Genomic DNA, 27,743 nt, shown 5'->3' with positions numbered 1-27,743 from the left:
GTTGCCCCACGGCTTGCCCGCTCAGCTTGCCCCACGGCTTGCCCGAGGCGGCGCCCCGGTGCGCGTTAGGTGACTGGCGAGTCGCTCGGCTTGCTCATGCTCGGTGACCCGGCGATGCTGCTCGTGGGCGCCGCATTTGCCAACCTCGGCGTGCGCGAGGCGTTCGGCGTCTCGTGGCGGCGAGAGAGGGCGTTGGCGGAGACAGAGGTGGCGCGGCGGCGCCAGCTGGAGGCGGAGGCGGTGCGGCAGATTGAGTTTGAGCGAATGCTGTACGCGCTGACGCACGGCGAGGAGGGCGAGGGCGCGGCGGGCGTGGAGGGGGAGGAAGAGGGGGGCGAGGCGGAGGACGGGGGCGAGGAGGAGGCCGGAGAAGAGGAGGAGACCGTTGGCGCGCACGACTTCCTCCTGGAGGACGGGAGCCAGGCCGCCCGAACGACATGTCGAAGACGCGTCGTCCACAACGCCGCCGCTTCCTCCGACCACTTCTCGTCTCTGGACACGCTGCCGCCCATCGTCGAGTAGAGCCGTGGCTCCCGCGCCGACTCGCCCTCCGGCACCTGCACCACGCGAGAGAGAGTGCAGCGTGCGGAGGAGCGGAGTTCACGCGCGGGGCTGTGCACGCTCCTGGCAAGGATCTTGGGTCCAGGGCCGTGCTTTTGTGGGGTGAAGACCAAAGGTGCACTTCGACCGCTAAAAGAGAGAGCGGATACGAAACAAGAACACAACGCACTCTCTCACATGACAAGCGATCCCACGTCAGCGATTGTGGGGACTACATGATTACACGAAGGGTGGGGGAAGAAGAGGTTGGGGATGGGGTGATGGGGAGGGACTGGTGGGATGGGGCGTGGACGATACCGAAAAAACCAAAACAAAAAACGAAGGAACCGGCAAGGTCTTGTCATCGCGTCCCGCATGTGAGCCGCGCTCAGCCCTCCTTCTAAAGATATAAGGGCCTCGCGTCGTCCGCCGTTTATCCCGGTGACCCCCAGAACTCGCGGACCCGAGGAGTCTCGAGCTTCAGCTGGCGATCCATCATGCCGCTCTCGGCACCGCAGCAGCGCGAGCGCCGCGCCGCGCAGCGCGCTGCCGAGGCTCAGGACGCGGCTCGCGGGCAGCGCAACCGCCCGGCGCCGAGCCGGTGCTAGGCCGCCTCCGCTGCGCCTGCTTCCTTGCGCGCCGCTGGACGTCGGCCGAGAAGACCGCTTCCCTCTGGGGACCCGACTCCGCGAAGATCGCGCGCGCGTCGTGAGTGGCGGCGCGCGCGCGATCTCCGTTCCCGGGCACGCCGGTCGCAGTGGCATGGGCTCCCAGGCTCAAAAGCGCTCCCGTCAACAGCGAGCGAGCGCCGCCGCTGCTCCTCCTCCCGCCGCCGCTCACCGAGACTCGGTGCCGCCGTTCTCGCCGCCGCCGCCGCCGCCGCCGCCGCCGCCGCCGCCGCCTCGCGCCTCGCCTCCGTCACCGCCGCCCTCCATCTCGCAGCGGCGCGTCCCTCTGATGGCGCGGGCGCCTCGCTCACCGGCGCCTCGCCGCCGCCCCCCCCCCTTCTCGCGCCGCTCCGCTCGTGGCCGCCGCCTCCCCTGTCAATCCCGCCGCCTCCCCTGTCATCCCGCCGCCCGCACCACCGCCGCCACCGCCTCGCGCCTCGCCGCCGCCGCCACCGACCGCCCTCTCCCCTACGCCGCTCTGAGCGCGGTGCAGGGGGCGAGCCCCCGCGGCGCAGCCTCACCGCAGTGCACTGCGCTCTCCGCGCCCCTGACGATTAGTGAGGAGGTGGTGTTGCACAGCATGGAGCTCGGCGAGCGTTTAGCGAGCCCCTCAGCTAGTCAGTGCATTATGGCGTCCCAAGTCCTTCAGTGCAACATGGCGTCCAAAGATCGCTCTTGTCGCATATGCCTGGGAGACGACAGCGACGGCGAGCTCGTCGACCCGTGCAAATGCCGCGGCTCAACAAGATGGGTGCACGCAGCGTGCCTTGAACGATGGCGGCGCACATCCGACAGCTATTGGAACGTTGTCGCCTGCCAGACTTGCGGCGTGAAATATTCGGACGGGGTGAGCATTGGGATACTCAGGGAATGGTTGCAGCGCGCACGTGGCTCAAATTGGCACATCATCCTGTGCCTGATGGGGGCTGAATACGCGGCACAAGACCGAAGAACGCTCACATGCTGTGCCTACGATGCTGTTTGTGCCGTGTCCGCTCTTCGCCAGGGAGTGGACGGCCTCTCCACCAAGTATGCCGACCTCTTCGTTGGGCCAGACGCCCCGCAAGCGCACCTCCTCTTGGAGTTCAAGCATGCGTTGGGACGTGCGCTTCTTTCCGATGGCCAACTTGACTCGGCGGAGCTTGTGCTCCTCGAGACGCTGGACCTCAGCGAAGACGTGAAGCTCAGCTCATACATCAAGGGCGACCTCAGCAGGCTGTGCGCAGAGAGAGAGCAAGATGATCAGGCAGAGGTGCTGCTCGACGAGGCGCGTGCTGGACTTAGAAGCTGCGGTGCAGCACCTGAGCATGCGCTTTGGGAGCTTGGCTGCCTCTACGCACTGCGAGGAGACTTGGTGCGGGCGATTCCACTTTTCCGCGAAGAGCTCAGATGTACGCACGCAATGTGGGGCAGGTATACCCAGGCTTATGAGCTCCTCAATCTTGGCGTGCTGCTGTACAAGCAAGGGGAGCTCAAGGAGTCCCTCGAGGTATTCCGCGAAGCGCTGCAGGTGAGCCGCAAGATAGCGGGCGATCCCCAAGATTCGTTGATCGATTCGATCTACCACGTGGCCAAATTACTGGTAGTCATGGGGGACGCGGACAGCGCAGTTCCACTGCTGCGCGAGGCGCTCAGCGTCAGTATCGAGGCGAACGGAAAAGACCACGAAGACACCTTGCTCTGTGCTCGTACCCTGATGCTGCAGGACCAGGGCGAGCTTGACGGCGCGGAGGCGCTGCACCGCGAGGCTCTAGAGGGGAGGCGAGAGACGCTCGGTGACCGGCACCCCGATACGCTCACCACGGTCAACAACCTCGGCGGGCTGCTGAGGGCCAAGGGCGACCTGGACGGCGCGGAGGCGCTGTACCGCGAGGCGCTGGGGGCGAGGCGAGAGACGCTCGGTGACCGGCACTCGGACACGCTCACCTCGATCTACAACCTCGGCACGCTGCTGGAGGACCGGGGTGACCTGGACAGCGCGGAGGCGCTGTACTGCGAGGCGCTGGGGGCGAGGCGAGAGACGCTCGGTGACCGGCACCCGGGCACGCTCACCTCGATAAACAACCTCGGCTTGCTGCTGAAGGACCAGGGCAGGCTCGGCGACGCCATCACTCTCTTCCGGGAGGCGCTGGAGGGGAGGCGAGAGACGCTCGGCGACCGACACTCGGACACGCTCACCACGGTCAACAACCTCGGCACGCTGCTGCAGGACCAGGGTGACCTGGACAGCGCGGAGGCGCTGTACTGCGAGGCGCTGGGGGCGAGGCGAGAGACGCTCGGTGACCGGCACCCGGACACGCTCACCTCGATCAACAACCTCGGCACGCTGCTGCAGGACCGGGGTGACCTGGACAGCGCGGAGGCGCTGTACTGCGAGGCGCTGGGGGCGAGGCGAAAGACGCTCGGTGACCGGCACTCGGACACGCTCACCTCGATCAACAACCTCGGCACGCTGCTGAAGGCCAAGGGCGACCTGGACGGCGCGGAGGCGCTGTACTGCGAGGCGCTGGGGGCGAGGCGAGAGACGCTCGGTGACCGGCACTCGGACACGCTCACCTCGATAAACAACCTCGGCTTGCTGCTGAAGGACCAGGGCAGGCTCGGCGACGCCATCACTCTCTTTCGGGAGGAGCTGGAGGGGTGCAGAGAGATGCTCGGCGACCGGCACCCGAGCACGCTCACCTTGATCAACAACCTCGGCACGCTGCTGAAGGACCAGGGTGACCTGGACGGCGCGGAGGCGCTGTACTGCGAGGCGCTGGGGGCGAGGCGAGAGACGCTCGGTGACCGGCACCCGGACACGCTCACCTCGATCAACAACCTCGGCACGCTGCTGAAGGCCAAGGGCGACCTGGACGGCGCGGAGGCGCTGTACTGCGAGGCGCTGGAGGCGAGGCGAGAGACGCTCGGTGACCGGCACCCGGGCACGCTCACCTCGATCAACAACCTCGGCTTGCTGCTGAAGGCCAAGGGCGACCTGGACAGCGCGGAGATGCTGCTTCGCGAGGCGCTGGAGGCGAGGCGAGAGACGCTCGGCGACCGGCACCCGAGCACGCTCACCTCGATCTACAACCTCGGCTTGCTGCTGAAGGCCAAGGGCGACCTGGACAGCGCGGAGATGCTGCTTCGCGAGGCGCTGGAGGCGAAGCGAGAGACGCTCGGTGACCGGCACTCGGACACGCTTACCTCGATCTACAACCTCGGCACGCTGCTGCAGGACCAGGGCAGGCTCGGCGACGCCATCACTCTCTTCCGGGAGGCGCTGGAGGGGAGGCGAGAGACGCTCGGCGACCGACACTCGGACACGCTCACCACGGTCAACAACCTCGGCACGCTGCTGCAGGACCAGGGTGACCTGGACGGCGCGGAGGCGCTGTACTGCGAGGCGCTGGGGGCGAGGCGAGAGACGCTCGGTGACCGGCACCCGGACACGCTCACCTCGATCAACAACCTCGGCACGCTGCTGCAGGACCAGGGTGACCTGGACAGCGCGGAGGCGCTGTACTGCGAGGCGCTGGAGGCGAAGCGAGAGACGCTCGGTGACCGACACTCGGACACGCTCACCTCGGTCAACAACCTCGGCGGGCTGCTGAGGGCCAAGGGCGACCTGGACAGCGCGGAGGCGCTGTACTGCGAGGCGCTGGGGGCGAGGCGAGAGACGCTCGGCGACCGACACTCGGACACGCTCACCTCGGTCAACAACCTCGGCTTCCTGCTGCACGCCAAGGGCGACCTGGACGGCGCGGAGGCGCTGTACTGCGAGGCGCTGGGGGCGAGGCGAGAGACGCTCGGTGACCGGCACCCGGGCACGCTTACCTCGATCTACAACCTCGGCTTGCTGCTGCAGGACCAGGGCAGGCTCGGCGACGCCATCACTCTCTTCCGGGAGGAGCTGGAGGGGTGCGCTGCTCGGTACGGGGAGGGGCATGAGGAGACGCAGAGCTCAGCCCGCAATCTTGCCGCGCTGCTGAAGAAGGCGGGGCGACAGCGCCAGGCCGATGAGATCGCTGCCACGTATGGCGTCTGACCTTGAGGCAGCCAGGCAGGCGGCGAGCGACTTCCGCTCTCTGCAATCTCCTAGGCTTAGACCGAGCGGATGTCGAGCTAGCTGTCCGGAGCGCACTCCCGCTCCTCACACACGCCCAGAAAAATTACCCTTCATGAAGGTCGTAGTACGATAGTGAATTGTGAGCTGTGAAGGTTGTCCTGTGCGTCCCCAAAACGGGTCCTAAGGTAAGGTAAGGTAAACTTCTCCACACACACGAGGTGGTGGGGCAAGGGGGGGCAACCCTCGCGTCTCCACGTCTAACGACAGGAGCCCCACGGCATTTAAAGTGCAAGGCCCGGTGCGCGTGGGTGAGCGGTGTGTGTGTGTGTGTGTGTGTGTGTGTGTGTGTGTGTGTGTGTGTGTGTGTGTGTGTGTGTGTGTGTGTGTGTGTGTGTGTGTGTGTGTGTGTGTGTGTGTGTGTGTGTGTGTGTGTGTGTGTGTGTGTGTGTGTGTCTCACGTCACTGCATCCTCTGCCGGTTCCTCCCGTCGCCTCTTCTTTGTTCGAATGTTTTTCAATCCATCCTTCACGAAGCCCTCCCATGTAGCTAGCGTTCTTTGCGAATGTCTCGAAATGGCCAGCAGGCGCTGTCTGCTCGCGGTCTGTGCGGGCCGCTCGTCCTCCTCGCCCTTCTTTCGTCCTCCCGTCCCTCCCCTCCACCATGGCCTCCTCGGCACTTCTTTCTCCATCCGCCTCGCCCTGCCTTTTCGTATCGTGCCGTTCGCCCTCCATTCGGTGACCTCCATGGCTGTCCGACTCCTTTTGGGTGGCGCTCTCGATACCGTTGCGTCAACCTCGACGTCGCTGTCGCCCTCCCCGTCCCCGTCCCCTCCGTCGTCCATGCCTCGGTTCGCGTCATCGGTAGTGTCTCCGTTGTTCCCTCGTGCTCCGCCGTCGCCCTCTCTGCTCGGGCCGTTTTCGCGATTTCGCTCCTCCTGCGTGTCGCCCCTCCGTCTCCTCCCCTGCCTTCGTCGTCATCGTCGCTGTCGCGAAAGCCCTCCGGTCCCTCGATTCCCTCGTCTATCCCCTCCGCTGCGTCGTCCCAGTTTATATCCTCATCCTCTGTGCGCGTTGTCGTTCCCTCCCCCTCTCCATCGTTGTCGCCTCCGTCGACTGTGGCGCTGCCTCTTCCCTCGCCTCCGTCCTCCTCGTCTCGCCTGCCATCGTCCCGTGTCTCCTCGTCCTCGCCATCGCCTTGGCCGTTGTCTACCTGTTCATCGTGTCCCCTGCCGCTGGTGGCATCGCCGTTGGCTTCCTCTCTCCCCCTTTCCTCCCTGCCCCTCTCGCTGTCTGGTGTTAATGGACCCCCTTCCTCTGCCTCGCCACCGTCACCGTCACCATCCCCGTCGCTCCCGCCCTCCATCCCCGCCGCCCTTTGTCTCACATTCGTCTCTGCCATGTCCGCCGTCGCCGCCGTCCTGTCTGCTGCGCTCTGTGCTCCGAGGTACAGTCGCTTATTGTTGCTCAGGATTAGCTCACGCACCAGGACAGCCTCCTGCTCGTTACTTTGGCTTGCCGATATGCATCCAAAGTTCCACGCTAGCTCCTCCTTCGTCACGTCTATCTTTTTGCAGTATCTCGCAAATGCCGTCCGGGCTTGCTGGGGTGTTATTGCGTTCGGATCCGCCTTCGTCCCCGCCTTGTATCCCATCTCCTTGCGGTGGCTCCTGTATGAGTCCCCATATGACCATGTGATTTCTTGGCCTTCCTTGACTCCTCTCTCTGCAAACAGGACCATCACCTGCGCAGCTGCCTTGCCTAATTGTATCTCCTCGTAGCGTACGAAGTGCGTCGCCCTCGTGCCTCGCCGCGACGCTGTCAAAGTCGTCCTCGCTCTCGTCGTCACTTCCATCCAGCTGCGTCCCCCCTGCTGCCGTGTGTCGTGACAGTTCGGCTGGTACTGCCTCTGGTGGCTGCGCCGTTCCTGTCCGGAAGATCTCCCCAGTGTAGATGCTACACACCTCGAATTTTTCCAGCCTCCTCGTCGCCAGTAGGCCGAGTTCCCCTTCCGCTATGCTAGAGGGGCCTACCTTCGCCCCTACCACCGTGCCGCCCGTCGTTAGCATGGCCGTCGTTACTTTCGCCGCCGCCTCTGCTGCTTGTCGGCGGAGCGCCTCGCGCCTTCCCTCGTCTCCATGCTCCTGGTCTGGTTCTCTTTGTTTTCCTGCGCTTCCTGTCGCTGGGCCGGCGACGTATCTTGCCGTCTGCCTCCGCGTCCTGGCGGGCCGCTTTTCCTTCCCCTCGTCCCGTCTGTTTTCTCCTACGTGGTCGCCCTCGCGTGCGCCGCTCGCCGTCTGTTCTCCTCTAAACGGGTCCTTAGGTAAGTAAAATCTCTCAGTCTCACTCCACTCAATCTAGAGACTGAGAGATTTCGTGACTGCCTGGACGCACCTAGACTGCCTTCAGGACCACTCTCGGGAGCAAGGTTGTTGTGTCTGACTCTGAGAGTAGCTTCTGAGATTTTTCTATATACCAAAAAGAGAGAGGGCTATAACGCTGCACCCCCCCCCCCTCCCCTTAGAGCCCAGAAGTGAACTCTGAGAGTTGGTTCCATTTATTAGACTGAACTACTCAACACCCGAGCGTAACGAATGGGCTACCGCCCGGCCGCCTCAACAGAAGACTGCACTGTGTGAGCTACGTACACTGGGTGAGCTACGTACACTGCTCGCCACAACGAAAGAAGCATGCCACCATGTACACACTGTACTCGGCCACAACAAACGAAGCATGCCATCATAGTAAAGGTATCCGATGAGAGAGCGCGCGTGTGGTGCTCATCCTCTCTATTCAACTCGATGCGATGCATCAGGGCTTGGTCTTGGAGCTCCCCGCCTTGCCCTTGCCCTTGCCCTTGTCCTTGCCGGCCGGCTTCTCGGGCTGGACCACCCCGTTGACCGCCGTCTCTCGTGCACGCTCTGCTGCCAGCCAGCCATCCACGATTGCCTTGCCGTTCATTGGCTGGCTCGTGCTCGCTGCGGCTGTTCCGCTTACGCTCTCATTTCCCCAGAGCCGCTTCAGGCCGCCCGTCCTGCCTTGCCCTCCCTTGCGTTTCGCTGCTTTCTTGTCTTTGGCCCTTTTGTGGTCCTCCTCCATGTGGTGCCGCGCCAGCATGATCGGGTTGATCACCAGCTCAGGGTCCTCCTCCTCGTTGGGCACCGCCTCCTGCGTCACAAACGTCTTGAGCGGCTCGTCGTTCGGCTTCTTCCGGCGCAGCTTGGGCGCAATCACCTTGCGCAGGTTCGTCTTCCAGACGGCGACCATCGCGCAGACCAGGCAGAGCACGGCGCCGCCGAGGCCGACGATGAGGTAGATGAGGGGGAAGGGCTCCACGGGTTCGGGCAGCGTCGAGCAGATCACCACTTCGGACCACGGCGACGCGCCGAGCGCGTTGATCGCGCGGGCGCGCACCTCGTACTCCGCCGCGGGCGTGGCGACGCCGTCGGTGAGCAGGGCGGCGCCGTCGCAGGCGGGGGGCGGCGTCGCGAGCTCGGAGGGAAGGCTGTCGAACAGCAGGCCGCCGCACGGATTCGTTAAGTCAGCAGCGCTGATGTTGGTTGATGCATAGTCGAGGAGTCGTTCGGCCGTCGGCCGCGTCTCAAACTCCCACTCGTCGATGTCCTTGCCGTTGGAGGTGACCTCGCCAGGCACGACGGCGAGCATGTTCGGGGAGCTGAGCGACTCGGAGCAGGCAGGCAGATCGGGCTGGTCAGGGACGGTGGGGTTGGTCCACAGGAAGGCGACGTCCGACCAGTCCGAGGCGCCGAGGCTGTTGGAGTAGCGGACCCTCATTTCGTACGACGTCGCCGGCTTGAGGTCGGTGGCACGGTACGACTCGTCTCCGACGTCGTCCACCACCTGCCCGTCGACCTCGAGCTCCGGATCGGTGAGCTCGAGGCCGTGGTCGTCGACGCAGCCGCGCACATCGCCGCGGCAAGCAGACGAGGGCGCCTCCCACCGCACCGTGAAGCTGAAGGGGGTCACCTCCTCCCCCGTGTCGATCCTAGGCGCCGCCGGCTTGTCGGGGATGGCGTACGTGTGCACCTCGCTGGCGTTCAGCACGGCGCTATCTGGGGACGGATCGCCGTCCGCGTTGCAAGTTGTGATGCTGATGGCGTAGCTCGTGCCCGGCTGTAGACCGCTCAGCTCGGTGACGACCTCGCCGCCCTCAGGCCCGGCGCTTGACGCTGGCGCACCTGCCACAGCCGAGCAGCTGTCTGCCCCTGGCACAGACTCGCCGCCTGAGCCGACGCCGACCGTCGCCGCCGCCCCGGAGCCTGCGTACGTCACGAGGAAGCCCGCGATCGCGATGCCGTGGTCGCGCGGCCTCAGCCAGCCGAGGCGGAAGGAAGTATCGGCGATGTCGGCGAGCGAGAGGCATTGCGGCTCTTGCGGCGGCCCCGGCGGCGTCCTCACGACTGGCAGCTGCGCCGGGGTCTTGGACGTCCCCTGGCTGGTCCTCGACAGGACGCTGACGGTGTAGTTTGTGTTTGGCGTGCCGCCAGTCACGTTGAACTCGCAGAGCCTGCGGCCGCCCTGCACCTCCGAGCAGCTGATGCTGCCAGTGTCAACTTCGATGGGCTGCGGCGCCTCGACGGTGCAGCCCTGAAGCAGCCGCCGCCCCCCTGAGCTCTCGGGGATCGGCTCGAGGCGGACGATGAAGTCTTCCCAGGTGCTAGCGGATGGCATCTCCCAACGGACCTCGACGGCCGGGCCGAGCGGCACCGCCTCCAGGTTCTGGGGCGGCTCGGCGTCCGTCTCGGGAGAGCGGCTGCACGTGATTGCACTGGACCATTCCGACCACCCCAGCTGATTGCGGGCGCGCATGCTCACGCTGTAGTCTCGGTAGTCGATGAAGCCAGTGCCTTGGCGAGTTAGCGTGAGGCTTGTCTCGTCGAGGTCCGTTCCCGAGAAGGCGTCCACCTTGGCCGTCGATTCGCCTTCGGCGGTCTGCTTCGTCTCGACCTCGATCTCGGTGATCGCGTTCGCGTTAGGCACGAGGGTGCCCTTGACCAAGGTCAGGTGAGTTGTTCCCTCGACCGGCTCCCCACAGCTGTTCTGGTCCAGGTCGGGCTTGCTGGGCACGTCGGGGGCGGTAATCAGGTAGTCGACGTCCGACCAGTTGGAGGCGCCGAGGCTGTTGAAGAAGCGCACGCGCACCTTGTACTCCGTGAAGGGCTGCAGATTGTCCCTGCTGGTGGTGGTGGTCACGGCCGAGTAGTTCGCGGCAACGCCTTCGAACTCGAGCTCCGAACCGGTGACGGGCAGGTCATGGTCGTCGACGCAGCCGTCCGGATCGCCGCGGCAGTCACCCGACGGCAGCTCCCACTGAATGTTGAGAGAGGTGCTGGTTTTGCCGCTGCCAAGCGACGGCGGGTCGGGCTTATCGGGCACGTTCTCCGTGTGCGCAGATTCCGTCGCTTCGGTGGACGCGCCGTAAGAGTTGCACGCGACGAGGGAGAGGGCGTAGGTTGTGCCCGGCTGCAGGCCGACCAGCTCGGACTCGAGGGTCGACTCGACGGACGACGCGGCCGCGGTCGGCACCAGCTCGCAGAGCGCGTCGTCACTCAGAGACGCGTTCACGGGACCTGAAGTGTGAGCGGTCCCATCGTCGTCGAGCAGCACCGCACCCTCGCCTCCGCCCGCTGCCTCATACCGAGCGACGTAGCCAGCGATGCCCGCTCCGTTGTCGCGCGGCACCGTCCACCCCAGCTTGACCGAAGTCCGCGTCGGCTGCGCCGCGCTGATGACCGGCGGCTGAGGCGCCCCGGAGAGGGTTGTCGCGCGCGACTCGTCAGTGATCGGAGACGACTGGCTGTACGCACCGCCCTTGCCCGACTGGACGGTGACGGCATACTCTGTGCTTGGCCGTAAGCCAGAGGCCCTGTATGAGCATGTCCATGCCCCGCCGTCTTCCTTGCAGATCGTGGGGTCGCGCGGGTTCCGCACGTCTGTCTCGATGTCGCTGTCCTCACAGTCCTCCCCGTTGCATGTGAGCGTGATCAGAACTCGGTCCCATTCGCCATCTTGACCCGTCTCCAGCTCCCACTCCACGTCCATGTAGCGCGGCCCAATCCCCGGCAGTTTCACGTTCACCGGAATTGGCGCATTCGACGCGGCGGCATTGATCACGAGCTCGTACGAGAAGGTGCCATTCCCTTCGGTCGAGACGGCCCTCGCCTTGAAGCGGTACTGCTCGTAGACGTTGTACGCCGGCGGTGAGTACTCGATGTAGCCGTTGGTGAGCCTCCCAGCCACCTCTCCCGCCTCGATTGAATCCACCAGCGTGCCTCTCTCGTAGATTTCGTACCGAGTGATGTCGCCGCCGCCGCTACGTTCTGGGGAGAGTTCGCGGATGCCGATGGTAATGTTGGACGGGAGGAGCTTGCCCGCCGGCTCCGTGCGCAGCAGAGCCGGCGTGTCGAGGCGGTCCGGCACCGAGCTCGCCGTCGCCAGTTCCACGGTCGCGGGTTGGCTGTCGCCTATTTCATTCTTGGCGACGACGCTGAACTCGAACGTCTGACCGGGGTAGATGCCATCCGTCGTAAAGTAGTAGTCCATCCTGGGGCCGCTACCGAGGTAATACTCGCCCAAGCACTTGTAGGCGAGCACCTCCCGACGATTGCCACTGTTGGTGACGTCGTCGACCGTGAGGCAGTACTGCTCGATGGGCTTACCGCCGTCGTTTCCCGGTCGGTTCCACTTGACGTGAATCTGAGACGACGCCAGGGGGCTGCCATCGGCGACCCCGTCGCCCTCCCTGAGGTTGGCCGGAGGATCCGAGACAACCGCCGGTGGCGATGTTGGCGGCGGCGAGGGCGGTGGCGGCACGGGCGGCGGCGGCGAAGGGGGCGGCGGCAAGGGCGGCGGCGGCGAAGGGGGCGGCGGCACGGGCGGCGGCGGCGAAGGGGGCGGCGGCAAGGGCGGCGGCGGCGAGGGCGGCGGCGGCACGGGCGGCGGCGGTGAGGGCGGAGGCGGGTTGGGTGGCGGAGAGGAAGGCGGGTGGGGGGACACGTTGGGCCAGAAAGGCGGCGCCGAGGGCGGCGGTGGCGAGGGCGAGGCGGACGGAGGCGGCGGCGAGGGCGGCGGCGGCAGGGGCGGCGGCGGCGATGGCGGCGGTGGCACGGGTGGCGGCGGCGATGGCGGCGGTGGCACGGGTGGCGGCGGTGATGGCGGCGGAGGCGACGGTGGCGGCGGCAACGGTGGCGGTGGCGACGAGGGTGGTGGCGACGAGGGTGGCGGCGGCGAGGGCGACAGCGAGGGCGGCGGAGGCGATGGTGGCGGCGGTGAGGGCGGTGGCGGCGGCGAAGGAGGCGGCGGCAACGGCGGCGGCGGCGAGGGCGGCGGACTTGGCGAGGGCGGCAAGGAGGGCGGGTCGTGGTGGCCTGGCGACCATGGCGGCGGCGAGGGCGGCGGAGGGGAGGGAGGCGCGGCAGGTGTGGTGAGGGTCTGCTCGTCGGACGGGTCGGATGTGCCGGCAGCGTTGGTTGCAAAGACCTGGACGGTGTAGGCAGTGCCTGGAAGAGTCCCCTCGCTATGGGAAAAGGTCTGCGCGCTCACCACTACTAGCCGTGTCTTGCAGCCGTCAACACCCGTGCAGTCTCCCTCGTTGATCTCCAGCCTGTAGTTGCTCGCGGGCGCGCCGACGCCAGTGCCCGCTGTCCAGGTGATGTCGATCGAACCGCTGACTAACGTGACTGTGTTCAGAACCGGCGCTGCTGGCCGGAGGTCCGCGGGAGTCACCGTTGCCACCTCGGACCACTCGCTGGCGCCGATGCTATTGTACGCGCGGACGCGGAATCGGAAGGAATCAGAAGAAGATTCAAGCGAGTCCATGTCCAAGCCTGGGATGATGAAGTCGAACTGGTCGCCCGGGATCTGGCATCCCAGCACGGTGTTGATCGCAGTGCAAGATCCGGGTTCATCGACGAAGTCACCTCCTCGCTTGCCCTGCCACTGGTAGAACGTGAGGACCTCACCGTTTGCCCGCGGGGTCTCGTCGAGCTTGACAGAGAGGGCTGGCAACTGTTGAGAGAGATCGACTGTAGGAGCCATCGGCTTGCCCGGGGTCGACGCGAGAGTGTCGAACGAGAGCGTCTCGGAGGCGACTCCAGTCCCTTCCGAGTTTCCCGCGACGATGCTCACCAAGTACGTTGTCGCAGGGAGCAGTGTGATCAGCATGTAGTTGGACGTGTAGAAGTCGTAGTCCTCACCGGCCGAGAAGCCCTCGAAGACGATAATGCTCGATCTCGACTCGCCCGCGTCAGACATTGCCTTGCTGATCCACTCGACGACGTAGCGGTTGACGGTCGGCGCCTGGCCGAGATCCGCGCTCGACGGCACGGGCCAGCGCAACCACGCCGAGTCCGAGGAGGCACTCACGAGCGTCGGCTTCGCCGGCTGTGGCGGCACAAGTGGTACGTCCGAGGTGGTGACGAACTCGATAAAGTCCGACCACTCCGACCACCCGTCGATAGGCGACCCGTCCAGACGCCCAAAGTCCGGCAGGCGGACACCCTTGTCATACGCGTTGAATGCCCGCACCGCATACTCGTACCGTGTAGCGGACAGCAGGTTGTCGTGCGTTAACCGCAAGTCCGTGCACGGGACATTGCAGGCGGGAAGGTCGTACACACCCTGGTCGCAACCGGTGCGATCTATGCCGTCGCCACAGATCGTAGCGCCAATGGTGAGGCCATTCCCTCCTGGCTGCACAGCTGCCTGATTGGCGTATGGGACGCCATCGCTATTGGTGCATTGTCCATCGCAGTTGTCCTTGAAGCGAAACTTGAGCTCGTACTTCCGGATCGTGAGGCCGTTGTCGACGGGTTGCGTCCATTCGACTTGGATCGTCGAGTCGCTGCGCGTGGGCGGGTCGGTGAAATCGCCCCGCTTGATCTGCTCAGCTTCGTAAAAGTCGGTCCGGAACGTCGCCGCCTGCGAGCGCGAAGACTCGCCCCTCGCATTGCTCGCGCTCACCTCGAAGGTGTAGTCGGTGTCTGGCACGAGGTCGTAGAATGTCATCTCATTGACTCCATCTTCGTCGATGCTGAATAGTGTCGGCGGCGAGAGGGGTGTGCCGCACTGCGTGATCGTGGGAGTCGACGTCATGTCGATGACCGTCTGGCCGCACGCGGCCGCGTTCGAGTAAATCGTGAAGCGGATGATGTCTGCGCCGTTGTCGTATGGCGCTGTCCAAGTCACCGCCATCTGCTTGCTACCTTTCTTGTTCGGCACGTAGTTCAAGGCGTCCGGTTTGTTGGGCGAGGTGGAGAGCGTGGTGATGTCCTCCCGCCAATCCGACCATTCGCCCCAGCCGTCTTGCGAGTTTGTCGAGCAGGTGTCGGTCTCCGATCGCTTTTCGCCATTGTATGCCTTCACCCTGTATCGGTAGCTGTACCCTGGCGTCTTGTTCTCCAGGACCTTCTGAGTGTCAGCAGCAGCGATTTGGTATTTCTGCGGGTTTCCGTAGCTCCCACTGTCGCTCATCTTCCACTCCTCTTCTAGCTCGAAGGTGCTGATCGTGCCGCCGTTGCTGTCCTCAACACTGGGAATGTCCCACCCAATCGTTAAGGAGCTACTCGTGCTGGCGCTCAGCGTGGGCGCGTCCATCTTCTCCGGCTCATAGCCGCACGTCGCCACTCCACTGAGTTTAGGGCTCGGAGCCGACTGACCAATACCGTTGACAGCTATGAGGACGACATCAAAAGTCGCCGCCTTAGCGAGATTGGGCACTGTGACGTCCTTGGACCACGAGGAGTAGCCGCTGTAGATGATTTCGATGCCCGTGTTGGAGCCGCGCGCATCGCAGCCACAGCCTGGGTACTCAAAGTCCTGCTCAGTGTTGTCACCGGTGTTCGTCACGCGCAGAATGAACTTCGAGATCCGCGAGTTGTGGTCGAGGGCTGGGTTACTGATCCGAAATCTCAGGCTCGTCGGCGTTTGCTGGTTGGAGACGGGCTCCGGCGGCGCGTCGGCGACATCTGCGGCCGTCGTCAATTTCTTTGGCGTTGACCATCCTGTCCATTCGCTGTCAACTTTAGCCTTGACGTCGACATAGTAGGTGAAGCCGGCGATGAGGCCACTGAAGGTGTGCGAGACATCGTCCTGGCCCTTGGAGTCTACCTGCTTCACATCCGATCCCTCCCAATTGCTGGGGCGGTAGAGTCGCACGTCGTAGCTGGTGGCAGATGAGCTGGTGGCAGATGAGCTGGTGAGAAAGATCGCGTATGCATCCCACTCCACCTGGAGCGAGTTCTTTGTCTGCACGTCGGAAGACAGCGTCGTCACGGCCACGCTTGGAGCCGTCTGAACAACCAACGGAGCCGACGCCCAGCCAAAGCCGTGCACATTCTTGGCACGGACGACGATCAGGTAGAAGCTCGACGGGTAGAGCTGGCTTGGGTCGAGCGGGTCGTCGTCGCCGGCGTACGTGTCATCCGCCGACAGTCCATTGATCTCGAATGGTTCGTTCGCGACGATCGCATTGCCAACGCACTCTGTGCCGGAGCCTCCCGGTACGTTTTTGCACATGTAGCGCGCTTGCGAGCTGCCTTGAAGCATGTTGGCGGCCGACGTCCACGTTGGACCGTCGCGTCCGTCCGAGCACGATTTGTCGTTGCCCGAGTCAACGGAGCAGATCTGGTACATGTACTGCGTGATCGCAGCACCGTGCTCGTCCGGCGCGATCGGCCAAGAGATCCAGATGCGACGGTCGAGGACACGCGTCGAACTGACGCTGTCCACCGCCGCCGGCCGGAAGGGCTGCGCGGCGCACGTCACCTCGACCTGGTTTTCCGACTCCCGAAACGCGGTAGCGACGGCCGGATTGACGGCTCCAACTGTGAACTTGTAGTCTGTGTAGTAATCGAACGTGCCAGGCAGCAGCACCGAGTACTGGCGCCGGTCCCACCGCCGCTGGTAGCAGCTTTCCCCGGTCGACGCCTCTGCAACAGTGAGCCATGACACAGCCGCCGTCGACGCCGTGCACCAGGCTTTCGTGCAGCCAACCGTCTTCTGCGATTGCACTGTCCGGCAGCGGTTGCTACTCCAAACAGCCATGCCTGTGCAATCGTCCTGATCTAGGCATTTGTCCAGGCAAGCCTGCTCGTCCTTGCTGTCCGACCAATGGAGGCTATCAAGCTGGTCAAAGCGCTCCGTCGAAGAACAGTCGTTGGTACTTGCGCACGCTCTGGCATATCGGTTGGTACCACACTTACCGGAGGATCCGTCCTGGTCGAGCACCTTGCGCATGTCGCGGTCAAACTCGGATGCGAGACCGTCGAACGTCTGGTCGATGGCTACTGCAGCCGCACCCTGTGTGCCCTTCACGTGGAACTGCTGCACGCCGAGGACATTGCGGTCCGCGTAGTTTGGTCGGTTGCTCGTCCAGCTGAGTTGAAAGTAGAGCGATGGGGCGTCAGTGGCGGGGCTGCCATTGCTGCCAACCTCGGCGCTGCCCGGGTGGGTCACCGGGTCGAGGATCGGCTCGCACGACACGCCATCCACGTCTTCCGGCTTGTCGGGCGTGGTCGACTGCGTCGAGAACGTCATCTTGAACACGTCCTCGTTATTGCGGTATGTCCAGCCGGTGCTGGTGAACGGCATCGTGCCGGTTGCAGCGAACGGCTCGATGGCAGTAGCTCCCCAGCCCCCGATGCTGTTCCGTGCTCCAATTTCGCACTGGTATTTTGTGCCCGCGACGAGGCCGGTGACCGTGTACGCCGACGAGCATTCATCGTCTTTGTCAGAGCACCCGAGTGCGCCGTCGTTACTGGGAGTCTTGACGACTGGGACCTGGTCCCATGAAGGTTCAAGGTAGTTGTCCTCATCGTCCGAGCACTCGATCCGGTACGAGGTCACAAGGTCGCCGTTCGAGGCTGGCGACGTCCACTCGAGGAAGAGCGCTGTCTGCGAGGAGGGCGGAGCGGCGAAGTCAAGCAAAGTCACCCGGTCGGGCGTGGCCTTCTCCTGCGATACGGTGAGTGGGTCCGACCAGCCGATGCCTTGGGCCACGTCGTCACATGGATTATTGGCTTCGGTCAAGCAGTCATCGTTCTGGACTGACTGCGCGAGCACGCTCCACGTGTATGTCTCCCACGGCACCAGGTACGTATTGCCCCCCTGGTCGGTGTCGGAGCCGATGCCGACGCGCACCTCCGTATTCGACCAAGTCACTGCTGGTGAGCCGGTAAACTCCCCCACGCAGAGGAAGCCCTCTGGGTAGCACTCGGTCGTGGATGGGCCACAGTTGCTTAAAGGAGTCCCCGCGGTTTTGTCGTAGTTCAGGTCCGCACTGGTGGCCTGGCTCGTGCAAGTGAACTCGTAATCCTTGTCCGAAGCGCCGTCCGGACCGCCAGTACGACGCAGGATGTACTTCTTGATCGCAAAGCCGTTGTCGCGCGGCACGTGCCAGCGGAACACGCGGTGGCGCCCATCGTTCTCGGTTGAGAAGCTTACAAAGCCCGAGATCTTGTCGGGCGCCGTCTTCTCCTGCAGGCGAATCTCCTGCCGGTAAAATGTGTTTGAGCTTGGGTCCGGTTTATTGTTCGAGTCGGAGGCGGCCCACACACGGAATCGGATGTACCAGCCACGGTCGACGTCAAACGTCTTCTCGCAGCAAGTTGTCGAGACACCGGAACCAGCCACGGTGCAATCTGTGCTGCACGAAGTCGCACTGATGTAACTGTTTGGATCATCAACCGAGTAGTAGTTGTAACCGCTGCTGCACTTCTCCGAATTGGTCGCTCCATCAGTGTTGGTGCACCTCTTCACCTCCCAGAAGTAGCCGCCGGGGGCTGTCCCGGCGCCCGCCCTCCAGTACACCGTCATCGTGCGGCCATTCACGCTGGAGGAGAAGTCACCGATAGTGTTCGCTTCGGGCGCAAGCGGTGCGGACAGCTGCGCGGCGGCTGGAGCTGCCATCGCCAACGCAAGAACGCCCGCTCGCCAGGAGAAACGCCCTGTCGCACTGCATGCGTGGCTTGGTTGCAACCAACCGCACAGAATCAGCGGCAGCAGCAGCTGTCGCACCGTCGCCCGTGGTACGGCCAGCATCAGATCGGCGCCGCCGAGGCAGGCCAAGGCTCGCCTTGTGCTCAACCTCCGAGTCGCTAAAAGTGCTCAACCGCGCCTCGCCAGCTGAAGGCGTCCCAGCAAGGCATCTTTGCAAATTCTTTTTTCGCTCTTCGTCCGAGCCTGGCTGTTCTTCACCTTTCTTCCTTCCTACCTACCTCGGCCAAACTACTATAGCAATCGCTCGTCCATAGAGCTCTAGCGGCTCCGGGTCGTTCTTGATTTTCTTTTCCCCCCTCAGGGCTCTCATCTGCGCATCCACAATAACTACAGTCTACACTCTACACGCCGCGAAATTACTCCGCTCCGCAGCCCCCCCCCCCCCACACCCCCCCCACCAACTCTCCCCGCGTACGCCCTCGGCCTCGCGCAAACGAGGGGAGACAAGATCGCGCCGCCGCTAGTCCTCCTTCTTCGAATCCTCCCCGCCCTCCGCCGCATCATCGGGCAGCGGCACGCTCCCAATCAGCACGATGAGTGCGCCAAACCCGAGCAGGACAGCGAGCGCGGCCAGCGAGTAGGGCCTGGGGGAAGACGCGTCGAGGTGTGAGCCACGTTGTGGACGTGCCGTGGTGCGTGTGTCGAGGGGCGTGGCGGTTCGCGGGGAGGGGGTGCGTGGCGGGCGAGGGTAGCGAGGACGCGTCTCGGACGGGCCGCGCACGGCAAAAAGTCGAGCAGGTGCAGCGGCAGGAAGGGCAGCGCGTCGCCGAGCCGCCTCCACAGCCGCGCGGGGAGGCCCCACATGCCGGTGTACTCGAAGCGGAGGGCGGCGGAGTTTCCGCCCTCGCGCAGCAGCTTCCGCACAGTCGCCTCGTCGTGCGGCCCCCGCCCGACCAGGAAGGAGCGCGTGGAGCCGCCCCGCAGCAGCAGCACCAGCGGCAGCTCGCCGCGCTCGATGCCGACCACCTGTGTCCGAGATTAGCCGAGATTAGCCGAGATTAGCCGCGCTCGATGCCGACCACCTGTGCGTCTGTGTGGCACGGCCACGTGCGTGCTTCAGTCCGACCCGCGCGCAGAGGGCCGCGAGCGGGCGGCGACCTCCGTGAGTGACCGGGAGGCGTCTCTCTCGGGGAGGCGTCTCTCTCGGAGGGGGCTCGGAGGGGGGCTCGGAGGGGGTCTGTAGGCACCTCTGTCAGAAACTTGCCCCAGCGCAGCCCGTCCAGCAGGCCGAAGCGGTACGCGTTGCCGCCCGTCTCGTCGAGGGGCGGCCGCGAGTAGGCGATGTCGCGCAGCGCCGCGCCGAGCCCCTCGCTGCCGTGCGGCCCTTGCACCGTCACCTCGGCCTCGCACGCCGGCGGCTCCTTGGCGGCGGGGAGGGCGGCGGGGAGGCATGCGTGTGCGAGGGAAAGTGGCGGCGAGGAGAGAGGGGGGGGCGAGAGGGTCCGGCGGGGGAAGCGGCGGCGAGGGCGGCGCCTTTGCATCGTCGGAGGCGGAGGCGCAGGCCGGGTCCGGGTCGACCACCGCCAGCGCGAGGGAGATGTCCTGCGGTGCGGGGTGCGGGGTGCGTGGTGGGGTGCGGTGAGGGGAGATGCAGAGGGCGGGGAGGTGCGGGGGGCGGGGAGATGCGGGGGGCGGGGAGATGCGGGGGTCGGTGCGGTGCTCGTCCTTGGAGAGCATGCCGAAGAAGTTGTGCCGCTCGACGACGGACAGGGCGGGGAACCGCTCCGCCTCGAGCCAGGCGCGCAGCGCGGCGGGCAGCGCCCCGTCGCTCGGAGGCGCAAAGACGGCGGAAGGCTCGCCTGCGGGCGGGCGGGCGCCAGGTACGTCGCGCCCGGCGCGGGTGTCGGCCGCCGCCGGGTGGGCGGGGTGGGGCGGCGGGAGCTCTCTGCTGCGCGAGCGACCGGGTGCGGTGCGTCGAGGTTCACGGCGGCTGCAGGCTGGTGGGTGAGCACAACGTTGGGCCGAGAGGAGTTGCAGTGCGGCGGTGCTGCCCAGGGCTCCGACTCTCTCCTCTCTCTGCTCATGGCCCGCCGCGAGACAGCTTGACGACCGAGCCCCGGTGCGGCGCCAGCTGCGAGGGAAGGTCGGGACCGGCCGCGGCGGCGAAGGTGGAGACGAGCTGCAGCTCCGCCGCCGCAGCCTCAAACTCGGCCGCCAGCGGGTCCGCCGCACCCGCCCCTGCGCGGTGCGTCGGCGGTGCGTCGGCGGTGCGTCGGCGGTGCGTCGGCGGTGCGTCAGAGGGAGAGGCGCGGTGACGGTGCGTGCTTGTGCTTTGCGGCGTGTGGACTGGGATAGGGCGGCGGACCGGCGAGCGCAAAGACGACGGCGCCGTCGGGCTCGAGGAGCTTGTCGAGCGCCGCCTGTCCGCCCTCTCCCAGCTGCGTCACCGGCGCGGACTTGAGCTTGCGGATCGTCTCGCGCAGCCCGTCGGCTGTACGCGGCGCCTTCATCTCCCAGCGGGCGCCGTCGCGGAAGAGGAGGACGGTGGGGTAGCCCTTGACGCCTTGGCCGTCGCAGAGCGAGGAGTGCTCGGTGCAGTCCACCTTGCCGACCCGCACACCCTCGCCGAGCTCCGTGGGCTTGATGTCGGCGGCAAACTTTTCTGTGCGTGGCGGCGGGAGGGGAAGTGAGTGCAGCGAGGCTCTCTCTCGTCCCGTGCGCGAGCTGGTGGCGAGGGAGAGGGCCTCGCAGCGACATGTGGGGCGGAGGGCGAGGAGGAGACGCTGGGCGTCTTGCACACACCGAGGACTGGCGCAAGCTTCTTGCAATGGCCACACCACGGCGCGTAGAACTTGACCAGCCAGAGGGAGGGCGAGCCCTGCACCGAGGACTGGAACGATGCGTCCGTCAGGGTCTGCACCTCCTCCGCGGCGACGACCGCCGCCAGGATGGCCGCGAGGAGGGCTCGGCGTAGAGCGACCAACATGCCTGTGTTACGCGGTGGTGCGACAGCGTGTAGCCAACGAGTTGGTCGGCAAGCGGTGGCGCCGCCTGGTCAGGGTGTGCTTTTTCTTTCTCCTTTTTTACCCTTCGGAAGGGGGTTTTTCGCCGGGCCGCGGCCGGAGCAGGCGATGCTCTTGCCCACGAGCGCGCGCACGGCTGGGCTCTCCCGGCCGAGGTAGGTGCAGAAGATCTCGCGGAACTCGCGCGCCTCGCACCGGTTCTGAGCCGAGGGCCATGAGCTCACCCACGCGGACGAGAACGAGTCGACGGCCAGCCACGCCTCCCGCCGCGTGTCGCCGTGCGGCAGCCCGAGGATGCTGCGGCTGAGCTGGTTGGGCCAGTCTTGGAGAACCCTGTCCACGCCTGAGGATTCTGCACTAGCGATTCTGCCACCCAAGACAGGATTCTGTATGCGGAGGCTCGAGAGGGATTCGTGTCCGTTTCTTCTGATTCTCACTCTCCTTTTCCGGTTCTGCCTACTCGATCTGATTCTGCCCGTCCCCTTTCCACGGTACGCGCGCGACCCGCCATCCTCCTCCGGCACCAGCCACCATGCCGACTGGCGCGCCCAACGCCTCCCGCCACGGGCAGTGCGAGAGGTTGTACTCGGGAGAGAAGCACTCGAGCTTCGAGACCTGCATCTCGAGGTTGAGCGACGCCTTGACCGCCTCGCCAAAGCGCTTGACCGCCGGGAAGACGGCGGCCGCCGGTCCTAGCGCGAAGATGTCGTCCATCTCCGCCCAAGCCCCGCCACCGAACGGCCTCAGCTCGGCGTCGAGGGCAGCCAGCTCCGGCTGGATGGCGATGCAGAAGGCGCCGCTCGATGGGGGCCCGCCCTGCTGCGTGCCGGTCGCCGAGTCGCCGCCACGCGAGGTCTCAGCGCGGCACGTCTGCCCCTCGAGGTGGTGCTGCTCAAAGAGCCGCGTCCGCTGGGGCCCGACGAGCAGGCTCGTCGCGGACATGAGCGTCGCGTGAAGAAGCGGCATTGAACGGCGCACGGCCACGTCCCCCGTCCCTTCACGTCGAGCTGGCGTTTTCTTTTTCGCTTTTACGCCTGAACCCGGTCGCGAAACCCGGAGTAAGGGTGGCGCCATGGGTTACTACGAGACGCTCGGCGTCTCGAAGAGCGCGACGCCGGAGGAGATCAAGAAGGGATGTGCGCCGCCGCGCGCTCTGCCTCCCGACGCCACGCTCCGCCCGTCGCAAACGCCGTGCCGCCCGCGCACAGATCGCAAGATGGCCATGAAGTGGCACCCAGACAAGAACCCCGGGGACCAGGAGGCGGAGCGGCGGTTCAAGGAGGTGGCTGAGGCGTACGAGGCGCTCTCCGACTCAAACAAGAAGGAGATCTACGACCGGTACGGCGAGGCTGGACTAAAGCGCGGCGGCGGCGGCGGCGGGCCGTCGGCGGGCTTTGGCGGCGCGGGAATGCACGGCATCGACCCGAACGAGCTGTTTGCGCAGATGTTTGGCCAGATGGCGGGCGGCGGCATGGGCGGCCCCGGCGTGCGCTTCGGGTTTGGGCCGGGCATGGGAGGCGCCGGCAGCCGGCGCTCCCAGCGTCTCCCTCGCGCCGCGCTCCCTGCGCCCTGCGGCAGCAGGCTCTGCTCAGCCCCGCCCCCCTCGCCCTCTCGCCCTTCGCCCCCTGCAGGAGGCGGCATGGCCGGCGGAGACCTCAACGAGATGCTGCAGGGCCTGTTTGGCGGACAGATGGGTGGCCGGGGCCGCGGAGGGAGGGGAGGGCGGGGAGGGCGCGGCGGGCGCGGCGGGCGCGGCGGGGGCGCCCGGCGCGCGCCCGTCGCCGTCGTGCGTCCGATCCGCTGCTCGCTCGAGGAGCTGTACAGCGGCGCGCGAAAGTCTGCGAGCCACGAGGGGCGCTCGTTTGTGGTTGACGTCAAGCCGGGCTGGAAGGAAGGCACTCGCATCACCTTCGAGGAGGCGGGCGTCTGCTTCCAGCTGGCGCAGGAGGAGCACCCGCGCTTCTCGCGGCGCGGGCACGACCTCGCCGCCGTCGCGTTCTGCGGCCTGCTGGACCTCTTGGTGCGGGGCTCGTCGCATGAGGTGCGCACGCTCGCCTAGAGGACTGCACCCGCGATAAGACTAGAGGACTGCACCCGCGATAAGACTGAGTATTGAGTCGTCCATCTCGTCGCACAAAGGTGCGCACGCTCGACTCGCGCACGCTGAGGGTGCGGCTGCCTCCGCGCCGGCTGTCCGTCAAGGTGTCTGGCGAGGGGATGCCTCTCTCCCGCCCCGAGGCGGGCAGGCAGCGCGGCGACCTCGTGCTGAACCTCTTTGCCGACTGGGCGGTCGCCGCCGACCAGGCCCGCCAGTGGGGCCGCACCGCGCTGTGGGTGGGCGGCGCGCTCCTCTTCTTCACAAACACCTCCCTCTTCTTCGGCCTCGTCTTCGCGTACTCCTTCTTCGCGAACGCGAACGGCGGCCGCGCAAACTAGCGCCGACGCGCCGCAAAGCCGCGCCGGCGGGGCGTCCGCACTTCGTGTGTCGTCACGCACTTGGCGTCCACCCCCTCGCTGTGGCCGTGGCCGCCTGGCCGGGCAAAGGGCTGGGTGTGGGTATTGCGGCGTCCGTGTTGTCTCGCACAGCTCTGCCCTGTTTTGTGTCTCCACGCGTCGCTGTTCCTCTGTTGTTTTTATTTTACGGTGTGTGCGATGTGTGTGCGCGCGCGGCACAGCCAGCGTGCGTGCCAAAAAAATCCGGCGCCGCCGCGTGGCGGCGTGGGGCCGACGGGCGACGCGCACAATCATCTCGGGTCACGCGACGGAGGAACAAGCCTCCTAATATCTGTGTGCTGTGTGCAGGGCGTGCAGCGGCCCTGCCCCTGGACAGCGATTTGTGTGTACTATCTTATTACCCCGGGAGTGGGCAGCCCAGCGGCGCGCCTCCGGCGCCGCAGTACTCTGTCGGCGCCGCCCCGGGCCGCGGACGCAGCACCCCGTCGGCGCTTCTGCGGAGGGGCGCCGGCTGCTGCGGCAGCGGCGCGGCGGGCGCCTCGCGCACGCTGACCCCAAAGGGCCACGCGGGCGGGCAGACGGCGACGAGGCGCGCGAGCCCGCCGGCGCCGCCCTTGATCTTTGCGAATCCGATGGAGAGGAGGGCGCCGGCGGGCGGGACGAGGTGCAGGTTGGCGGCGCCCTCGACCTGCAGGTAGTTGTGGTGCATCAGCCACGCCTCCCCCTCGAGCGTCGGCGTCGAGTCCGTGTCAAGCGGCTCGTGCCCGTGCAGCAGGATGGAGCGGTTCTGGTGCAGGAACTGGAGCGCCGGCAGCCCGACCCCGGGGAAGACGGCCGGCATCTTCCCCTCGACGAGGTACTCGCCCCACCGCCGCGACCAGTCCGAGCGGAAGAGCACCGCTGCTCCTGCCGGGACCCGCCCGTGCTCCGCCTCCCACGCGAGCACGTCGGCGACGCTCGCCGTGTAGCCCGGCTCCGCGGCCACCTTGCGCGAGATGTCGACCACGACGAGCGGGCGGAGCGTCACCGTCGGGGGAAGATCGGAGATTGTGGCGCCGAGCTCATTCCAGTGCGCCTACTGACAGCACAAGCCGTGAGCTAGGCGACGCCCACCGCGTGTGACTCCAGGCTACTCGCCGGCGGGTCGAGCTGCGTGCCGATCTGGTCAGTCGCGAGCGAGACCGCGCCGGCGACGAAGCCTTGCGCAGCGTAGCCGTACGTTGCGCCCTCGGCGATGAAGCCTGGTGTGGCGACTCTTGCGACGGCAGCGCCAAACTTGGGCTGGGAAAAGCCGTCCCACAGCGGCATGCCAGGCTCGATCGCGTGCGTGAGATCCACATACTTTGCCTCGGCCAGGTGTGCGTCGTACGCCTCCCAGAGGCTCCGGGCCGCCGCCGTGGAAGCTGTACTGGTGCCGGTGCCAGCGGCAGGCGGCTCAGCGACGGTGTTCCGCGACGCCCAGAAGGCCGAGAAGGAGATGATCGCATTTGCTGCGGTGAAGACCAGCATGGCTGCCAAAAGCGCCGGCGCGGGCTGCGTGGGCTGGCTGGAGGAGCGCATGGCAGCTGCTCCGGAGTAAGGCGCGCGATACACGAAGGTGCTCTCTCGCGGCGAGGCACTCCCGCTTGCTGTGTTTTCTTTCTTTCTTTCTTCCTCGGGAGAGATTTTTAGAAGTTTGTTCTTGTCGGTCTTGCAAAGTTTCATACCTCACCCAGCCCAGGACCCGAATCCAGACCTTCCCAACAATAAAGGCTGGGGCGCTGTTATTCACACCTCTGAAAAGGCCGTTCAAACGCACCCTCTCGCCCCATGCAGCCGGCTGCTTGCTGGTGGCACTAGGGCCGCTGGGACGCGCAAGAAGGATGCGCGGCCGAGCCGCTGGCTGGCGCCGCTTGAACGTCCGAGACGGCCGCAGCACAGGCCATCGCTCAAACAATCGGCCGGTGCTAGGGCCGCCGCAGTCGCCGGTGGGCCCACGGCGATGGGCCTGGTCGATTTCGGCAGACGGGAGGGCAGCAGGGCCGCGTGCGGGGCCAGGGCTCGGATTGCCCCTAGGAGCGCACGAGGTGCCCGCTGACGGTCCCCAGGCTTTATACCAGTGTATGGCGTCCGCCGCCCGCAAGCGCGCCCGCACCAGCGGCGGCGGCGAGGTTGTGGCCGTGCCGATCGCGGATGGCTTCGAGGCGCCCATCTTTGGCGCGCGCCTCGTCGGAAAGGTCTCCACGCTGGCGCTCGAGGGCGAGGACGGCCCTCTATCGCTCGGTCAGGTTGGCATTGCGAGCGATCACGCGGGCGCCTGGTACGTCGCGACCGAGGACTCGCTGCTGCAGGTCTCGGCGGCCGGGCGCGTGCGCCGCGTGGCAGCCTTGCCGGCAGGAGACTCCTACACCGTCGCTGCCAGCCCGGACGCGAGCGCGCTGTTTGTGGCGGACTGGAACAACAACAAGATCTGGCGGGTGGAGGTTGCGACTGGCGCTGTGACGACGCTCGCGGGCAGCGGCGAAGAAGGCGGCGCCGATGGCGTTGGTGACGCGGCGGAGTTCTGCGGCCCACGCGGCCTTGCCATTAGCCAAGACGGCGGCGCGCTGTATGTGGCGGATTGCGGCAACAACAAGATCCGGCGGGTGGAGGTGGCGACTGGCGCGGTGACCACGCTCGCGGGCAGTGGCGAGTTTTGCGACGCGGACGGCGTGGGCGACGCGGCGGAGTTCTGCGGCCCACGTGGCCTTGCCCTCAGCCCGGATGGCGGCGTGCTGTTTGTGGCAGACGATGAGAACCACAAGATCCGGCGGGTTGAGGTGGCGACGGGCGCTGTGACAACGATCGCGGGCAGCGGCATGGAAGCGCCGATGGCGTGGGCGACGCGGCACAATTCTTCTACCCAGGTGGCATCGCCATCAGCCCAGACGGCGGCGCGCTGTTTGTGGCGGACTTCAGCAACCGCAAGATCCGGCGGGTGGAGGTGGCGACGGGAGAGGTGACGACGATCGCGGGCAGTGGCACAGAGGGCAGCGCTGACGGCGGGGGCAACGCGGCGGGGTTCGACTGCCTAGAAGAAGTCGCCATCAGCGCCGACGGCAGCACGCTGTTGGTCAGTTCGGACGGTGGCCTCCGCCAGGTCTGCGTGGCGGCGCCTCCTCCGCCTCCCTCCTTTGCCCCGATCGTCGTTCCGCCCTCCACCATCCTGGCTGACCTCGCAAAGACGCGGGGCGACGCCACCCTCCCAGAGGGGAAAGTCACCTTCCTGGTCGGCGACGACGAGGAGCGCATCGAGCACGTGAGCAAGTGCGTCCTCTGCGCCCGGTCCCCGGTCTTCCTGACCATGTTTGGCATCGGCATGAAGGAGCGCGACGCCGCCGAGGTCACGGTGTCGCACACCGACTTCGCCAGCTTCACTGCCCTCGTCCGCTACCTCCTCACCGACCAGTTCGACCTCGGCGAGGACGAGGGCGGCAGGGCGCAGCGCGCGCTCGACCTGCGTGAGCTGGCGCAGATGTACCAGGTGCCGCGCCTCGAGCTGCTCTGCGCGCAGGCGCTGCAGGAGAGCGTCGCGCCGGCGACAGCCGTGCCGCTGCTCGAGGCGGCGCACACGATGGGCGACGGGCGGCTCCTCGCGCAGTGCCGCCGCTTCGTGGCCGACCACGCCGCCGAGGTGCGGGCGAGCGGCGGCGTGGAGCAGCTGCGCGACTTTGGCGTGGCCAAGGGGCTGCTCGGCGACGCGCTCGACCAGGTGGCAGAGCTGAAGGGCGCGATGCGCGCGCTCCGCGTCGCGGAGAGCTAAGAACGCCCGATCGAGTACCAGAGCAGTGTGACACAGTGACAGCGCAGCGCGCCGAGTACAGGGAGCGCGCTCCTGCGCAGCTCCTGCGACACCGTTGTTGATTCCCGGTGCGTTCGTACGTCAGTAATCACACGCACTCCCTCCTCTTGATTTGATTTGCAATCAATACCCCACCCAGCCCTTGTCCCGAATCCAGCCGTGCCACGCGGAAATCCGGACCCTGCCCATCGCTTGGCCGCGAGGCCGTCGACAAACCAGCTACGAGCTAGCGGCGAT

At 66.2% G+C, this 27,743-nt stretch overlaps 6 protein-coding genes across 6 annotated transcripts; 2 read left to right on the top strand and 4 right to left on the bottom strand.

The window, feature by feature from the left end:
• Window positions 1-1,053: 1,053 nt before the first annotated feature.
• Window positions 1,054-1,674, bottom strand: EMIHUDRAFT_353144 (hypothetical protein; the record flags this gene model as incomplete). Its single annotated transcript, XM_005782549.1, has 2 exons — window positions 1,409-1,674; window positions 1,054-1,304 (listed from the first exon to the last, which is right to left on the bottom strand). A coding segment is annotated over exon 2 (251 nt), but the record flags the coding sequence as incomplete, so codon positions are not given.
• A 936-nt stretch (window positions 1,675-2,610) lies between these two features.
• Window positions 2,611-5,235, top strand: EMIHUDRAFT_99618 (hypothetical protein; the record flags this gene model as incomplete). Its single annotated transcript, XM_005782548.1, has 1 exon — window positions 2,611-5,235. One exon carries the CDS (start codon window positions 2,611-2,613, stop codon window positions 5,233-5,235), a length of 2,625 nt encoding a protein of 874 aa, XP_005782605.1.
• A 2,559-nt stretch (window positions 5,236-7,794) lies between these two features.
• Window positions 7,795-8,542, bottom strand: EMIHUDRAFT_353141 (hypothetical protein). Its single transcript, XM_005782547.1, has one exon. It carries the CDS (start codon window positions 8,517-8,519, stop codon window positions 8,064-8,066), a length of 456 nt encoding a protein of 151 aa, XP_005782604.1. The 5' UTR covers window positions 8,520-8,542; the 3' UTR covers window positions 7,795-8,063.
• Window positions 8,543-19,777: 11,235 nt separating this feature from the next.
• EMIHUDRAFT_415400 (hypothetical protein) lies at window positions 19,778-21,258 on the bottom strand (the record flags this gene model as incomplete). The annotated part of the gene is made up of 5 exons (XM_005782546.1): window positions 21,012-21,258; window positions 20,575-20,871; window positions 20,301-20,447; window positions 19,935-20,068; window positions 19,778-19,811 (listed from the first exon to the last, which is right to left on the bottom strand). Coding segments are annotated over exons 1-5 (795 nt in total), but the record flags the coding sequence as incomplete, so codon positions are not given.
• Window positions 21,259-22,284: 1,026 nt separating this feature from the next.
• Window positions 22,285-23,887, top strand: EMIHUDRAFT_434578 (hypothetical protein). Its single transcript, XM_005782545.1, has 4 exons — window positions 22,285-22,368; window positions 22,441-22,749; window positions 22,864-23,273; window positions 23,372-23,887. The coding sequence occupies exons 1-4, from the start codon at window positions 22,305-22,307 to the stop codon at window positions 23,666-23,668; spliced, it is 1,080 nt and encodes a 359-aa protein (XP_005782602.1). The 5' UTR covers window positions 22,285-22,304; the 3' UTR covers window positions 23,669-23,887.
• A 196-nt stretch (window positions 23,888-24,083) lies between these two features.
• Window positions 24,084-25,246, bottom strand: EMIHUDRAFT_99615 (hypothetical protein; the record flags this gene model as incomplete). The annotated part of the gene is made up of 2 exons (XM_005782544.1): window positions 24,084-24,761; window positions 24,800-25,246. 2 exons carry the CDS (start codon window positions 25,244-25,246, stop codon window positions 24,084-24,086), a joined length of 1,125 nt encoding a protein of 374 aa, XP_005782601.1.
• Between the last annotated feature and the right edge of the window lie 2,497 nt (window positions 25,247-27,743).

Source organism: Emiliania huxleyi, assembly GCF_000372725.1.
Source record: "Emiliania huxleyi CCMP1516 chromosome Unknown EMIHUscaffold_19, whole genome shotgun sequence".
Taxonomy (NCBI): domain Eukaryota; phylum Haptophyta; order Isochrysidales; family Noelaerhabdaceae; genus Emiliania; species Emiliania huxleyi.
This window is presented reverse-complemented; position numbering and strand designations above follow the sequence as displayed.